The following is a 16359-nucleotide window of genomic DNA, read 5'->3' as shown; positions in this document are numbered from 1 at the left end:
TGGGTAATAACCATGGCGCCTTTTATATAAATGGCGGAGAAACTGTTTCTGTACTTGCTCCAACATGAGGTTATGCTTTTTGTCACACGGAATCCAAACCACTGAGCACGTCTCCAATATACTTCGTACCAGTGATACATAAAGCACGCAGAGCGCCCGATCTGACAGATGAGAGGCATTTCTAAGTACAAACCCTAGTCGTCGGTATGCCATCATCGCAACTGACTTTATGTGGGCACAGAATGTCAGACGACTATCAAATATTACACCGAGGTCACGTACTTGTGTAACCCTTGTAATCGGCGTATTACCTAACAAGAAAACAAACTCGCGCGGCTGTGGTGATCGGGTAAAGCTGATCATCTCACACTTTTCAGGATTGAAATATAGCTTATTATTTTTACTCCAAATGTGCACCCTATCAAGATCACTCTGCAGCGACACAGCATCTTCCGCACTTTTCACCGATCTGACCAATTTCATATCGTCAGCGAATAGTAACACGATGGAATCCTGTACCACCTCTGGGAGATCGTTGATCATGAGAACAAAGAGCAGTGGACCCAGGTTCGACCCCTGACTAACTCCAGAAAGCGTTCGGTAGGGACTAGACACAAATGGCCCGTATTTTACGAACTGCTCCCTATCGGACAGATAGCTTGCAAATAATTTAAGAAGTCTCGGCGAGAAACCCATGATCCCTAATTTTCGCAATAACACGTCATTGTCCACCCTGTCGAAAGCCTTCTGGAAATCGAGGTAGACAACGTCAACCTGGTGACCCATTTGAAGCTCGCTTGACATGTAGTCCACAAGATGGACAAGATTAGTAGCAACAGATCGATTTGGCAGAAAACCGTGCTGAGCATCCGTAATATATGGCCGACACTGTGGCAGCAAATGCCCATGCATAGTCATTTCAAATATCTTAGCGAGAGAGCAGAGTATAGCTATGGGTCGATAATTTTCAACAGCAATTTTCGACCCGGTTTTGGGAATTGGAGTGACCCGAGACTGTTTCCAAATTTTAGGATATTTACCCAGCTCTAACACTAGGTTAAATAAAAACGTGATAGGCTTTACAAGGATGTCAATGCAACCTTTAATTATAAACGCTGGAAAAGCGTCAGGTCCTGGCGACGTACTGGGCTTCAATTTCTTAATAGAGGATCTTACATCAGACTGTGTGAAATAAGATACATGTACGTGCCTACTACGGGAGTCTGCAGTTGAACTAGCTGCACCCCAGTCAAGAGAAGGCTTCTCTGGGAGAAAAACTGAACTGAAGTATTCTGCAAACGCTTCAGCCGCCCTCTCGCCACTACACTCATTGCCGCATCTTGCCACTCTGTACTCTATACCGCCCCCACTTCGCAAACCGTTTACGAATGACCAAAACTGTTGCGGATTCGTACGTATCCGGTTCGATATCATAAGCATGTAGCTTTTATAGGCATGAGATATATCTACCTTAATTTTATATCGTAATTCTGAAAACTTGTTGTAGTACTTTTGATCGCCAGAAATCTTCCATAGGCGATGATAGTTAGCTTTGAAGCTTATATCACGTATGATTGATTTCGTATAATACACAGGATATGTCCTACTGCTCAAAGATCGCCTACGCATCTTCATTGGCATACAAAGATCAAAAATATTATAAATTTCGTTATAGAAAAATTTAACTGCATCCTCAACATCTCGGATTACGTACAATGCTTGCCAATCTACAACTAGGATCAATTGATAGAGTTGATAAAAATCTCCTTTAGCAAAGTTCCAGTCTAAGTGATGACTAATATTTGAAGGCTCTATTCTAGGTGATCTACTACTACATTCGTAAACAAATTGCAAAGCTAGTGGCGGGTGATGGAGGTCAATCTTACTGAGCACTTCATGTGGGGCAGCTGTACATACCTGCACTGCATTTCTCATCCCGCTACCGGTCAGCACCACATCCAGACATCTCCCATTTATATTTGTGATGTTATTAAACTGATCGAAATTACAAATTACAAGAAAACATTGAAAATACTTATTAATACTGTCACTAGCACTGTAGAGGTTTAAGTCTCCTAGGACTATAATTCTTTCACTGGAGTGCTTGGCACAGACTTGTTCTACACTGTGGAACCACTCAAAATAGCGTTCATCACTAGACGAGGGTGATAAATATACAACATTAATGTATACATAGCATCCATTCACTGTAAATCGGGCCCAAATGTCCTCACAATGCGTGGTCTCGTAGGGTTGTATACGTTCAATATGAAGTGGCGAGCGGGCCGCTAACATCACACCCCCGCCACCGCGCGTTAGTCTATCCTTCCTCAAAATCCGCCAATCATCGGTGCCGCAAACCTCTGCATCATGAACCGACATATCCAGGTTGGTTTCGGTAATCGCCACCAAATTGACATCAACCAGCAACGAGAGATTAGTTCGAAATACAGCAAGTTTAGTTTTGAGCCACCGTACATTCTGGTAATAAACCATCACTTGATGCTTTTTGTCTTCACGCCTAAGCTCATTGACTTTAGTTTTCCTTCCTGCTCCTATTTTGGGTTCCACGAAAGGGCAGCGACCAAGGATGTTAATAATGCTGATGCATCATCAGGACCTTTAGCATAATCATCATTCGGCTACCTGCTGCTTTCATCCGTGGCAGACGCTATACCAACTAAGCAACGGAACGAACCAGCGGACCTCTTGAATTTTTCTATGTGCTTGGGTCGTATCTTTGTATTTGGTTGTTTGTTGAAAAAGCGTATTGTAAACAACTGTCCCGTGTAAACAGCAAAGAGGTGGAGTAGGAGTCGTCTGAGAGGGACGCTTGCATTGTACATTTGAACTTGACCTTTGTCTTTATGTTTCAGATATTTCGATTCGTGTCCCGTACTGCAAGTGCCAGGCCGAACCTACCCCGTGTCTGAGATGTATCTAGATGACATTCAGTCAAAATACGACTTAAACCTGCCTGCTACTGTCAAAAACACCAAGAAGGAGGACGGACGGCCGGTTGTTAATTGTGAGGAGGTGGGTATACACTGTAGCTGTACGAGTAGGCTTTAAATTTTTGTGCACTTTAAGTTATTTCATATATAACGTTTAGTAGCAGTAGAGCTCCTTGTGCAGTTCATCCAGGGAAGTACTGCTACCTTACCTGTTTCTGGCTCCAAGCAGTAATATGAGCACTACTGCGTTCCGGTTTTGAAGGGTGCGGATAAAATTACAAGCACATGTAACTTATCGACTTATGTCTCGGGGTAATGGGCGCAGTGGCAGTGCCCTTTGAATTGCACTGTTTTGGACAGGCGAGTCGTTTAACATCAGACCCACGACTTATTCGTCCCTTCACTTGGTATAATACAAAAGACCTTGTGTAACATAACACGCGTTACCCAATACTGTAATAAACGCTCATGATACATGTATTTCTATTCAACAACAATAAAATTATTGTTGAATTTAAAGCACACACTCATAGCCCCGCACTAGAGAAACCCTGTATCGCGGATGCCATGGACACACACACAGACAACCATAAATACACCCAAACTAGCGAGAGAAATATATGTAGGTCATACAAATATTTCTCCGAGCCTGGGAATCGAACCCGGAACCTCTGCGTGACAGTACAGCAGAGTAACCGTTCGGGCACGATGGCAGACATTTAAGGAAGGGTTTATCTAGTGCTAACTCTTACATTTTGAACCTTTGAGTTTTTATAGATAGACTTTAACTATAATAAGATTATTTACTCGCTTTCGGTCATAAATCAACAGCTATATTGCGCTCTCTCTCCCACTTCCTTAGTGTTGAGCGTAGTGTTTTTGACGGTAATTAAATATTGATATGTTTAGTTTACATTCTTTTCGTGGGAGACAGGCGTTATCGCCTGTCCACCACCGGGGCTTTTTCATATGATACCAAGTGAAGGGACGAACAAATCGTGCGCCTGGGGGTAAACGACGTGTCTGTCCATAATAGTTGCAGTACCGCTCAGTACTTTAAATCACAAAGATCTAAGGGATACTGCCACTGCGCCTGTCACCCTGAGATTTTAGTTCACAAGCCTCGTGTGCTTGTAATTTCACCAGCACACTTACCCTTCAAAAGTACATTACTGGTAAGCGGGAGAGAGAGCGCAATATAGCTGTCCCGCTCCATAATTTATGCCTGAGTCTACAGTGAGTCAATAATCTTACTATAGTGTGCCCGATTTAAAATGTTTTCCAGTTGGTGGAAGTGATAAAGGCGGTGGACAAAGAGCACAGCACGGGTGCCATACTCGTATTTCTGCCTGGTTGGGCTGAGATCAAACAGACCAGGATGCTGTTGGACGCTGCGTTGAGTGGATATATGATTTTGCCTGTGCATTCTAGGTGAAAATTTCTTCAATTTATATTTAAGTTAATATATTTTTTAACCGACTTCGAAAAAGGAGGAGGTTCTCAATTCGACTTTTTTTGTATGTATGTTACGCGATAACTCCGGTATTTGTGAACCGATTTTCATGATTCTTTTTTGTTGGAAAGAGGGTACCTCCATAATGGTCCCATTTCATTTTGAAGAAAATCATCCACCTCTGAGGGTGGCTGATCATGCATGAATATTCATTTTTATAAATAGCGCCTAAATTTGACTTAAGGAGCAATTATTGTAATGGTTGGTTTTGCTTTTCTCCAATTCAAGGCGTTTTTCTCTCTCAATATACTTTGAGTAGTGAGAATCGATTATTATTATCTCCTGTGTCAAGTCCCGTATAGTGGCGAACTAGGAGATATTTCAACTTGGCAAATAGACGTAATGGTTTTTTAGTACTCTGCACTGAGATTAAATTATTAGGCTAAAGACATTGCAAGAATGTAATTAGGTTCAACGATTTTATTTCTCACTAAGAATTTCCATTCACTTAACACGAGAAAAATAAAACAACGTGATTACAATTAAAATAACGAACAACAAAGATTAAGTATTAAAATTATTCTAAAAGTCCGTCACTCCGTTTTTCTATTTTAAAATTCTTCTATATTGTTATTATTGTTTTTTGTTCATAAGATCACACAATCGGTAGTTTTCAGAACGCTGTGTACAGTTATAATTGGAACGCAGATTTACTGATGTTTTTTTTTTAAATAATATTGTTTAAAAATAAAGCTGTAATCTGTTTCCTGTAATTTGTACCATTATAATAAAAATAAATAAAATTTTACAATAAGTAGATAGTTACTTATTTAAAGGTGACTGAGTTCGTTCACTAACATAAATGTTGATACACAAAATTAACAAAGATACATAGAACGGGCAGAACTAGAAGTGACAAGCTTGAAATTTAATTATGATGAGACGTTTGGTACTTTCAATTATTATTTTATTATGTTTATATTTATAAATGGGACATGGTCATCTTTCTAAAGATTAGAAACATGAACATTCTTTCTTATTAACACGTCTGAAATGTGGTGCTGGCGCCAAATGTCAAGAATACCGTGTCCAGCCTGCTGCACTAACTCATGATAGAGAATGCACAGCGTTTGTCTTCAATCTACATGCAGCGTGTGATACGCTATTTTGATCACGTGACACGTACACGTGCTGACAACTTGGAGAGTTTGATGGTGACAGGGAAGGTGGAAGGACAGAGACCTTGAGGCAGGAGTCCCCAACAGTGGTCGGATCAGTTCTCCGACCGACTGGAGAGCAACCTATGGAGACAGATGATTGGCAGATTGAAGTGGAGTCACGATCCTCAACAATTAGGAAGCGATTAAGAAGAAGATATTTAGAATAATGATATATTTTTTGTTTTCTTTACTAAAAGTTTTTTTTATTAGTGTTAAATATTATTATTATAAATATTGTTAATTAAATACCTTTAATGAACAATACGCCAACTTTATTTTTTGGTAATTTTCTGTAATTTTTGTAAACAGTAATATTTATTTACTAATATTACGCTTCCCGAATTTTGTGAAAAAAAAAGAAAATAAAAACAGAACAGAACAGAAAATTGATTGGAGAAATCGAAATGAGTTTTTTTTTAATTTATTCATTTTGAATCACTGTAATGCCGTATAATCATTAATAAAAACCAATTTTGGTAGCAGTAGAACTCCTTGTAAAAGAGTTTGTCCAAGGAGGTACTGACCGTACTTAAAACGTACTCGTGCGTGTCTATAAAGAATTTCGCACAAATAGTGTTGGTCTCACCTTGTTCATATTGACAGACTGTCAACAACAGAGCAGAAGAAAATGTTCGACACGCCGACCCCCGGCGTTCGCAAGATCGTCCTGGCGACCAACATTGCTGAGACGTCCATCACAATTCCCGACGTCACTATTGTCATCGACACGGGGGCGCAGAGAGAAAGTCGGTGTAGGGAGGCGACTGGTAAATAACAGAACTCTAAATGCAGACTTTAGTAGATTGCTCAACAAAAATGTCATATAATTATTAATACAAAGGTAGAACACTCAGAAAAAATTCCTTCGATCCGGCCAGATTCGAGCCGACTATAGCATACCGTGCCAGACGCTATACCAACTAAGCCAATGAACGAACGGCGGATCTCACGATTTTTTCTGTATGTTTGTTCTCGTGTCTTTGTATTTGGTTTTTTTAACGACTTTTTAGAAATCTTAAGTATTTCGTCACCCAATTAGCTACCTTTACAGCTACCAGCCCTGGCTAGAGATGTCGCTATTCATGGTATTCAAATTTGTATTGAATTGATATTCAATTATTTTTTATGTGAAATTACTCCACTAGTTTGTTATCATTATTCAATACAAAGATCGAACACAAAAGAAGAAATATTTCGACCCGACTGCACTCGAACCCGCCACCACGGGTTTCGGTCCCCATTGCTTTACCCACTAAGCTACAGGTCGAGTTACGTAGTCGACGAATCCTATGTGTATAGATTTTTGCATTGAGTGTTCGGCACTCGACGTAAGCGACATCTATGAGAGACTGCCTCTGTGGCCGAATGGTTACCATGCCGGACTGCCACGCAGAGGTCCCAGGTTCGATTCCCGGGCCGGGAGAAATATTTGTATGGCCTACATTTATTTCTCTCGTGAGTTTGGGTGTAATTTGTGGTTGTCTATGTGTGTCCATGGCACCCGCGACACAGGGTTTCCCTAGTGCGGGGCTATGTTGAGAGTGTGCGTTATTAAAAAAAAAATTTATGAACCTTCTCACTCAGCTGGTAACTTTTAATTTTGAAAATGTCATGATTGTCAACCCATTATATTTTGCCAGGTGCGGGTCAGTACTAACGTTTAGGCATAATGTAATAATAATAATAATAACAATAACGCACACACTCAACATAGCCCCGCACTAGGGAAACCCTGGGTCGCGGGTGCCATGGACACACACATAAACAACCACAAATTACACCCAAACTCACGAGAGAAATAAACGTACGCCATACAAATATTTCTCCCGACCCGGGAATCGAACCTGAGACCTCCGCGTGGCAGTCAGGCATGGTAACCGTTCGGCCACAGAGGCAGTTGAATAAGACAAGTAGTGTAACTCCACACAAACATAGCAGTCGTTTAGTGACGCACACTCTCACATAATCTCCCGGTGCACTCGCGTTGCATAGTGCGGGTTGTCTTACGCGCCATTCATTACAGAATTGAAACGTTCTGTTATATCCCAGTCCTGTTGCCTAAATGACGTAATGAAGTGACAATGCAAATTTGAGATATAACGGTTTTGCTATTATTTAATTTCAGGCGCTGCAAGTTTAGAAACGGTGTGGGTGTCACGAGCCGGAGCTAAACAGAGAGCTGGACGGGCGGGAAGAGTTCAACCTGGTAAGTATGTGTGTATATAACTCTAATAAGTAATTATTTATTTATATACCAAATGTTTAGTAATCTAGGAAATTAAACTATTTTTCAGCCCCCGTAGTATGCTCGATACAGCTGTTATATTTAGAAAGTATAAATTAACTGATTGTTTCAGGACACTGTTATAAACTTTACACTAAAGAAAAAGAAGAAGAGTTTATTCCTCATACTACTCCAGAGATACTCAGGTACTTAATATCTTCTATGTTGTTGCGAATTATTTTTTAACCCCCGGCGCAAAAGGAGGGGAGTTATAAGTTCAATGTAGCTCAAATAAATTGACTGATCTCAAAGGGTTTTTTTTTGCTTGAAGGCAAATTAAATCGTGATAGTTCTTAGCTATATTTGATGGACGTCTGTTCAACCATGGAATAACTCTAGCGGACTGCTAAACGTCATACAACACAGAGTTGTCGGGCATTTAGTACCTAATGGTACACGAGATGTCGCGACAAGTACCAAATAGCAATTTATTCAAATAATTGTTTTACGTTAACGAGCTGCAGTTTATCAAATTTTACTCTGATTTCTAATGATAACAAACAGATCTACTAGATGGCGCTTATTTCACGGATTTTTATGGACAGTGGCGTCTCTTTGTTTAGGACTAGCGCCATCTACCCATATTAGCAAGCGGTAATTTATAAACTAGTTTGTAACACACAATGCCATCTATTGATACGCATATTTGTCAAAATTTAGAAAAATAATTATTTGAATAATAATTTTATGCCTATTCACTCTCACCTTGAAAAGGTGACATCCAGAAATAGAGACGAAATGTCATTTAATTTGTTTGAAAACTATTCTGCCATATCATTACTGTGACAACTGCGCTCCGATTGGTCAGCCCGAATTCGAAACAATTGACGGGAGTCGTCAATGGGTGTCGTCAAATTGTTTCACTTCAAAACGACCAGTTAACTTGAGCTTTGCTGTAATGGACGAAAATTACAAAATTACATATTTAATAACCGATGAAATTTGATTCCGTTTGTTTTGTAATTAGATGTTTTGCTGTTTTTCCCCACACCACCGATGGAACAGCACGCTATTGTTAGATATTATCTTTATTACAATAAATACAGAATATTTTTGGAATATACGGAGACGTACACACAGGTCAGTTGTTGGCGCTGTCTATATTTCAGTGCAAACGAGATTTGATATTTATAAGTGATGTATTTATATATTTATAGGGAGGTCAAGGAGTTGGCTATGGACCGTGAGGAGTGGAGGAGGCTACACCGACAAGAGCATGGCTCTTAAATAAAATGAATGAATGTATCACTGATGAGTTACCAGGATTGTATGACCCATGTGTACCACCCATTCGCACTAAGCGCTTTGCTTCCTCCTTTCTGATGTGTACGGCAAAGGAATGGAATACTCTACCGGCACCTATGTTACCAGAAAACTACAGTTTGGGGTTCACGTCGTCGATTAACATGACATGGCCAAGCGTGTGTCTGTTATATATAAATAAGTTTACAATAAATTTTCAAAAATTTTTTTATTGTCACAGAATACCTCTACAACAAACAGTGCTGGATTGTAAATCTTACGCACCAGAAGATAAAGTTCAAGACTTCCTCGCACAACTGCCAGAACCACCTAACCAGAAAGCTATTCAACTTGCTGTCAATGACCTTATTGATTTAGGTTGGTACAGGTTAAAAAATATCTTCAAAGTAGTTTCATGGGCTTTAAAATGACACAACACAACAATTATGGCAAATGGCGGGTTTTTTTAAATCCTCCATATTTAATACACACTCGAACTAAAATGCTGTAAAAATTAAACACGCATACAGTCATGGAGTATAAAAAAATTTGGTAATTTTTCTTACAGAAATAGTTATTTTTGATACAAGTGCGGAAAGTTAGTCATATATCGAGGCTATTACGTTTAATACACTTAATACATTTGCGAAAAAACTACATTGAAAGTAAAATAAAACAGTACATTTTAGGGGCGCGGCGCGCAGCGGTCTCGCGTAATACTCACCTCCGGTCATTGTTAATACTCAATTAGCCATTTTTATGGAAAATATTTTGGTATTTTTAAATGTAACCCTTTGTTTTATAAAACACCTATGCAATTTAAACAAATTAGATGTTTGTAAGTAAATATAGGTTTTAATGACGAACGACTTACGTCACAAAGCACATAAGTATTAAATAAATATACAACCTCTTTAGTTCGATGTTTAAGACTTGAAATAACAATAAATTTAAAAAAATGGAAAAGTAAAAAGCACTAGTGCACTAGAAAATCCAACTTTCGGCACGATTTGTACTACGAAAAATACCACGTTTGAAGCAACTCTATTAAAAAGAAGTAAAAACAATTATAAGACATTCTTAATAATATTACTGATAAGTATTTATTTATATTATTATATGTGGCTGAATTGCAATTCAATTTCTGTTTAGTTAAGGTTTTAAGCGAATGTTTAAATTTTGAACTTAAGTAATCTGCATGCTTGAACTTGAACCTGACCTATGTAAGGTTATGTATATGGTGCTACAAATTAAAAAAAACTCCTTACTGACCATGGCTGTAATGGAAAGATAAAAGGTCCATGGTTTTTAATTGGGGCATTATAGTCTAGATAGCCACCATGCACCGAGTTTATAACCAGAAATAGAGACGAAATGTCATTTAATTTGTTTGAAAACTGTTCTGCCAAATCATTACGGTGATAACTGCGCTCCGATTGGCTGACTCAAATTTGAAACAATTTGACGATGTCGTGGATTGTTTCATTTCAAAACTACCTGTTTAACTTGAGCTTTACTAAAATGGACAAAAATTGAAAAATTACGTATTTAATTACCGACGAAATGTGATTCCGTTTGTAATTAGATGTTTTGCTGTTTTTCCCACACCACCGAATGGAACAGCCTCCATTGTTAGAGATACTATCTTTATTACAATAAGTACAGAATATTTTTGGAATATACGGAGACGTACGCACAGGTCAGTTGTTGGCGCTGTACTATTTTAGTTTTCTAAATTTGTGATTTCAGCGCAAACGAAAGTTCATATTTAAAAGTGATATAAGGCGCATTTGCCTGATGAGTTGCCAGGGATGGATGGCCCTTATTTCGTCTCTATTTCTGGTTATATACTCGATGCCACCATGCAATCATTCTATTTACGAGCAAGAGTGATGACAAAAAAATTTTTTTCAGGCGCCCTGAGCGCCTGCGAGCAACTGACGCGATTGGGCTCGATCCTCGCGACACTGACGCTGCCGCCCCGGCTGGGCGCGGCACTGCTTCACGCTTGCATAGCGGGATCCGCCGTCGCCGCTGCTGACGTCGTCGCCCACTGCGCCGACAACCTCGAGCTTTTCGAACACGCCGCTGACCGGCGAGACGGTTAGTACATCCGCATTCGCGCAAATTAAAATATATGCAGTTAGTAGTAATGTCAGCATTACTGTGTTCCGGTTTTCAAGGGTAAATGTAAGCAAATGGTGTTAATGGTAATGTAGATTAATTTAATTTAATTGGATTTTGTAGTCGAAAAGTGGTCGCTTCCATAAGTTTTAATTGATTTCTTGAACGCATGTCATAGTCAAGATAAAAAAAACGACTGGGACACTTTTCGAATACATTTTGCGTGGTTGTAAAGTGCGTATAAAACGCTTTAATAGTGTCTGAGAATATTTTAAACTTTGATTCTTCTCCCGAGTCTCAGCTGTTGTTTTTAACACATAACTTTGTTAAAGCTAGGTAGACTAATTGTTTTCATGAAGATTAAAATATTAAAAAAAAACGTTAACAAATGTTGCAACATCACTGAAATAATATTTTATTCCAATATCATAGAAAATAGAAAGCTTTTTCATGCAGATAGATTCAATAAGGATGTTCAGCATCTGTTGATATGCAAAAAACCTGCATCAACAACAACTCTGGAACATAGTATAATAAGACAAATATGGTAACTCCATAAACAGCGCAGCTTATATTTTATAATAATAAAAGACGCGTGAGACGACCTGCGCTTGCAACGTGAGTGCACCGCGAAACTATACGAATACAAACCGCGCTGCTACATTTGTATGGAGTTACCATATATAGTAGACAAGTGTTTGTCTTATTACACTACGCTTTGTACCTTTTACAGTCATTGCGATTTAAAGCTCTGAGTGGCACTGCAACTGTTATGGACAGGCGTGTAACTTACCATCAGGCGCACGATTTGATTGTCCTGTCACTAGATATTATATAAAAAAATATATATATATTAACATGTTTCTGTGTTGAAATTTCTAGAAATCCGCGAAATTAAGCGTAAGTACAGCAATACGTCCGACCACGCTGCTTTACATTGGATCCAGGAAGTGTTCGAGCAGCTGCGGCGGGAAAAAGGTTGGGCGGATGTCGACGCGTGGTGTTCCCGGGAAGGCTTGCGGAAGGACCGCCTTAGCTATGTCAAGTGTGTGTATTTCCCCTATTCAGCTGTATTGTTATAAAGTTAAAAGCACAAGTTTGACACTTTGGACTTAGTGTTTGGCCCGGCACCCACAGACGAGACGGCGCACCAAAGGATTTTTATGTGACGCTGTAGCCAGCTTTATCATATACGTTGCTCTGATCTCTAAATATTCGATTATTTTTTATGTGAATTTACTCCACTAGTTTGTTATAATTATTAATACAAAGATCGAACACTCAGAACAAATATAAATTCAATAAAAATTTCAAATACAATGAATAGCAACATCTCTAGCCAGGGCTGGTAGCTGTAAAGGTATCTAACTGGGTGACGAAATACTTAGATTTGTCATAGATGGCGCTACGGTTAAAAAGTCGTTGAAAAACCAAATACGAAGACACAACAACAAATACATAGAAAAATTCGAGATTCGACCGCTGGTTCGTTCCGTGGCTTAGTTGGTATGGCGTCTGGCACGGTATGCTGGAAGACGTCGGTTCGAATCCGGCCGGATCGAAATAATTTTTTCTAAGTGTTCGATCTTTGTATTAATAATTAAAGCACTTGTGTTATGGTAATTGGAAACAACGTCCAAAACAATTACAGTCAAATAAGCAATACTCGACGAAATTAAAAAACAATGACAAGTATGCAGCTTCATTCGCATCATGCGTCTTAATTTGCTCGAGTATTACTGATTTGACAGTATGTCTCGGATGGAGAACAGGAGTAGATGCCCAGACCCGAGACAATATAGAATAGTTAGTTTTTACCAAGGATCGAACCCGGGACCTCAGAGATAGTGACACCTTGAAGCCGATGTGCAAGCCACTCGACCACGGACGTCGACAATATAATATATCTTAATAGTATGACGATATAGTTAAAATTTTCGATGGTAGTCGTAGCTTCAAAAACGAAGCTGCGGTGAACTAAGGAATATTGAGCCGGCAGCCTTCAGTATGCTTCGTAGAGAGAGAAGGCAGACATGGCAGCATCACAGCGATTTTAGTAGCAGCAGAGCTCCTTGTGACAGAGTTCGTCCAGGGCAGTACTGCACCTTACCTATTTCTGCCGCCAAGCAGTAATGTCACCCTTACTGTGTTCCGGTTTTGAAGGGTAACGTGCTGGTGAAATTAGTGACCGTCAGGATAGCTGGTCGCCTGTGGCGTCTGACACTGAATGTATATTCAAGAATTGCTACCTTTTCTAAATAATTGCTACCTTTGACATATTCTGAGAAATTTAAAAAACTAATTGAAGAAGCCTTTAATTCGTGAAAGCAGCAATTATTGGCAATACATACTTCTGGAAAACTGTTCCCTTCATGCTGAACAAAGTGGCGACCAGCCATCCTGACCGTCACGTGAAATTACAGGCACATGGGACTTGTCAACTTATGTCTTAGGGTGACGGGCGCAGTGGCAGTGCCCTTCACATCTTTGTGATTTAAAGCTCTGAGTGGCACTGCAACTATTGTGGACAGACGTGTAGCTTACTGTTAGGCATACGACTTGTTCGTCCCGTCACTTGATATTATAAAATAAAAAAAAATCAAAGCGAGGGCTGTGTAATTAGCGTAGTTACGCCCTTCGTGGTCGAGTGACGGTTTTTATGATGTCGCCGTCTCCGAGACATCGGGTTCGATCGCCGGCCGGGACTATGCAGAAAATTAACTTCTCTATATTGTCTCGGGTCTTGGTATTTGTGGTATTTTTTCCAATTTCCATAACACAAGTGCTGTAGCCACTTCCTTTGGAATCAGAACGTTTGTGATGTTGTCTTCAGACTTCTGTTTCAGACCATGATCCATAGTAAATTTGCACAAAGAAATTATGTAATAAATTAATTAGTTTGATAATTACTAATTTCAATGTAACAGTCTCAGTTCAACAGTGTTATACTGTCGAACTTTTCAATCCATCGATTTACTTAGGATTCAAAATGGATTTAAATTATCTCGACTCAAAGTGACCCTTGTATCCTTATCACAAACAGATTTTAAATTATGTGTTTAGCTGTTGTACAAAATCACTATCTTTCTGCAGATGAAAATCAATAATACGAAAGCAATGAATTCAATAAGAGATCGTGATAATTTAGAGGATTTTTGTGAATAATGTCACTTATGTGGTTCTACTTTTAAGCAGACGATATAACAACAACAATCTACTATTTTACAGCCATAACAAAATTGTACCTAGAAAAAATACTGCAGTCAGGTGTATTTGAATCTACAATCGAGCCGACAGACCTGAACAGGTTCTCGGACAACAATGAGTTGACAGCTGGTTTGTTACTGTCTGGATCTAATGCATTGTTGAAGACTAAAAAGCGCATAAAGACGAAAGGGAAGTTGATGACTACAACTGAATTAGTCACTAGGTGAGACTAACTGTACTTTACGTATTAGTATAGGAAAAAACACCATTATTATACTACGTAATAATAACTTGATTAGAATAGAATAACAGATAGACAAAATCAGTACGACGTAATTTTGTAACAGCATCCAATTTTTTTTTTTAAACGGTAAAACAATAAAAATGAATATCGAGTTCTAAGGTGTTCGCGATTGTTACACATAGGAAATGAAACTATTTTTCCGGATTTAAACGTATATTCGTTGACAGTCAACCGTGACAATGGGACCTGTAAAGGGCCCGAAACGTCGGTTTGTTTGAAAAAACAAATATACGCGATTTAAATCCGGAAAAATAGTTTCATTTCCTATGTATAACAATCGCGAAAACCTAAGAACTCGATATCTATAATATTTTAAATAAATAAATGATAAATGTAAACAAATCTGTTTGCAAAGAGCAACCCTCAAAATAGTACAACAGCACTCCTATTTGCATGCTCAAACGACAACATAGAAATTTTTATTACAAAATTCCATTTTAAATAATTAAAATCAACATTGTTGATTGTTGAGTTGATTTTAATGAATTCGTCAATTGACTAACAAAATTAATTTACAAAAACATGACGCATCAAAAATATCATTGCATAATATTAGTAAGAAAGCGGCGGGGTGAGACTGCAATAATTGTGGGAGAAAAGTCAAGTAGTCCTTGTTTGGATCTTAAATTCTGCTTGTGTGACTATTTAATTTTTGTTCTACCTAGTTCAACCGAATATATTGAGGCGCCATCTATTGGCGAAATATTAAACTATGAAGTCGGAGACATGTCTAAAGAAAGATGTATTTTGTTAAATTACGACGTGCTGTTGGCGCTATTTTCAAAATTGTTGTTCTTATCACGCTCAATAGATGACGTCGAAAACTAAATAGTTCCTATTGAAAATTCACGTAATACATTAAGGCGTCATCTGTTGGTGAAATATTGAACTATAAAGTCCGAGATAATTCTTGTTGGTGAATATGTTAAGTCGTCATCTGTTGGAGAAATATAGAAGTATATCAATCTATACATTTTATTTTTGTTAATTCAAAGGTGAAATACAATGTAGTAATACAATTTATTTAATTATAATTTTGTTTATAATCGTCGACCAAATCGTTTAACATCAAGTACTTAATGAGAATTCAAATGCCATTGAATTAATTTTTTTTATTTCTTTCAGCAATGGCGACCGAGCCCATATAGGCAGTGAGAGCGTAAATCATGGTATCACAAAAAAGACCGCCAATAACATATTTTTAACCTACTCTGGTGGTTACCATTCGACTGAACGAAGAGCACTTGTAGTGCATAAGACGTCTTTAGTACCACCGCAAGCGGCCCTGCTGTTTTGTAAAGGAAAAATTGATGCCTTTTATATGTCGGATGATGTAAGTAGAGTCTAAACAATATTGTTATTTGAATTTGTAGACTGAAAACTTGGAAATAATTGTATACTTACCTAAATATAAAAAACAACAAAAACAAAAAAATAAAAACTGCGAGACGCAAGAGTCGCGAAATCAGTCTTATTCTTGCCCAAATCTTGAAAGGTCAGTCTTGGTCTTGCTACAATTAGGTGGTCTTGGTCTTGCTACAATTAAGTGGTTTTGGTCTTGCTACATTTAG

The 16359-nt window shown here is 38.5% G+C and overlaps 1 protein-coding gene across 1 annotated transcript in view; it reads left to right on the top strand.

Annotated features, from left to right (window-relative positions):
* LOC113227373 (3'-5' RNA helicase YTHDC2-like) overlaps window positions 1-16136 on the top strand; it is a 38764-nt gene extending 22628 nt beyond the window's left edge. Inside the window, exons 10-20 of the mRNA XM_026460268.1 lie at window positions 1821-1839; window positions 2877-3036; window positions 4240-4385; window positions 6231-6394; window positions 7753-7833; window positions 7985-8057; window positions 9395-9531; window positions 11068-11256; window positions 12160-12324; window positions 14506-14707; window positions 15914-16136. Coding sequence (XP_026316053.1) covers window positions 1821-1839; window positions 2877-3036; window positions 4240-4385; window positions 6231-6394; window positions 7753-7833; window positions 7985-8057; window positions 9395-9531; window positions 11068-11256; window positions 12160-12324; window positions 14506-14707; window positions 15914-16136 — 1559 coding nt within the window. The remainder of the gene's footprint in view (window positions 1-1820; window positions 1840-2876; window positions 3037-4239; window positions 4386-6230; window positions 6395-7752; window positions 7834-7984; window positions 8058-9394; window positions 9532-11067; window positions 11257-12159; window positions 12325-14505; window positions 14708-15913) is intronic.
* Window positions 16137-16359: the final 223 nt, after the last annotated feature.

The sequence above is a fragment of the Hyposmocoma kahamanoa genome, unplaced genomic scaffold, assembly GCF_003589595.1.
Source record: "Hyposmocoma kahamanoa isolate Upper Pololo Valley unplaced genomic scaffold, ASM358959v1 210, whole genome shotgun sequence".
Taxonomy (NCBI): Eukaryota; Metazoa; Arthropoda; class Insecta; order Lepidoptera; family Cosmopterigidae; genus Hyposmocoma; species Hyposmocoma kahamanoa.
Note: the sequence above shows the minus strand (reverse complement) of the source record. Positions and strands in the feature narration are given on the sequence as shown.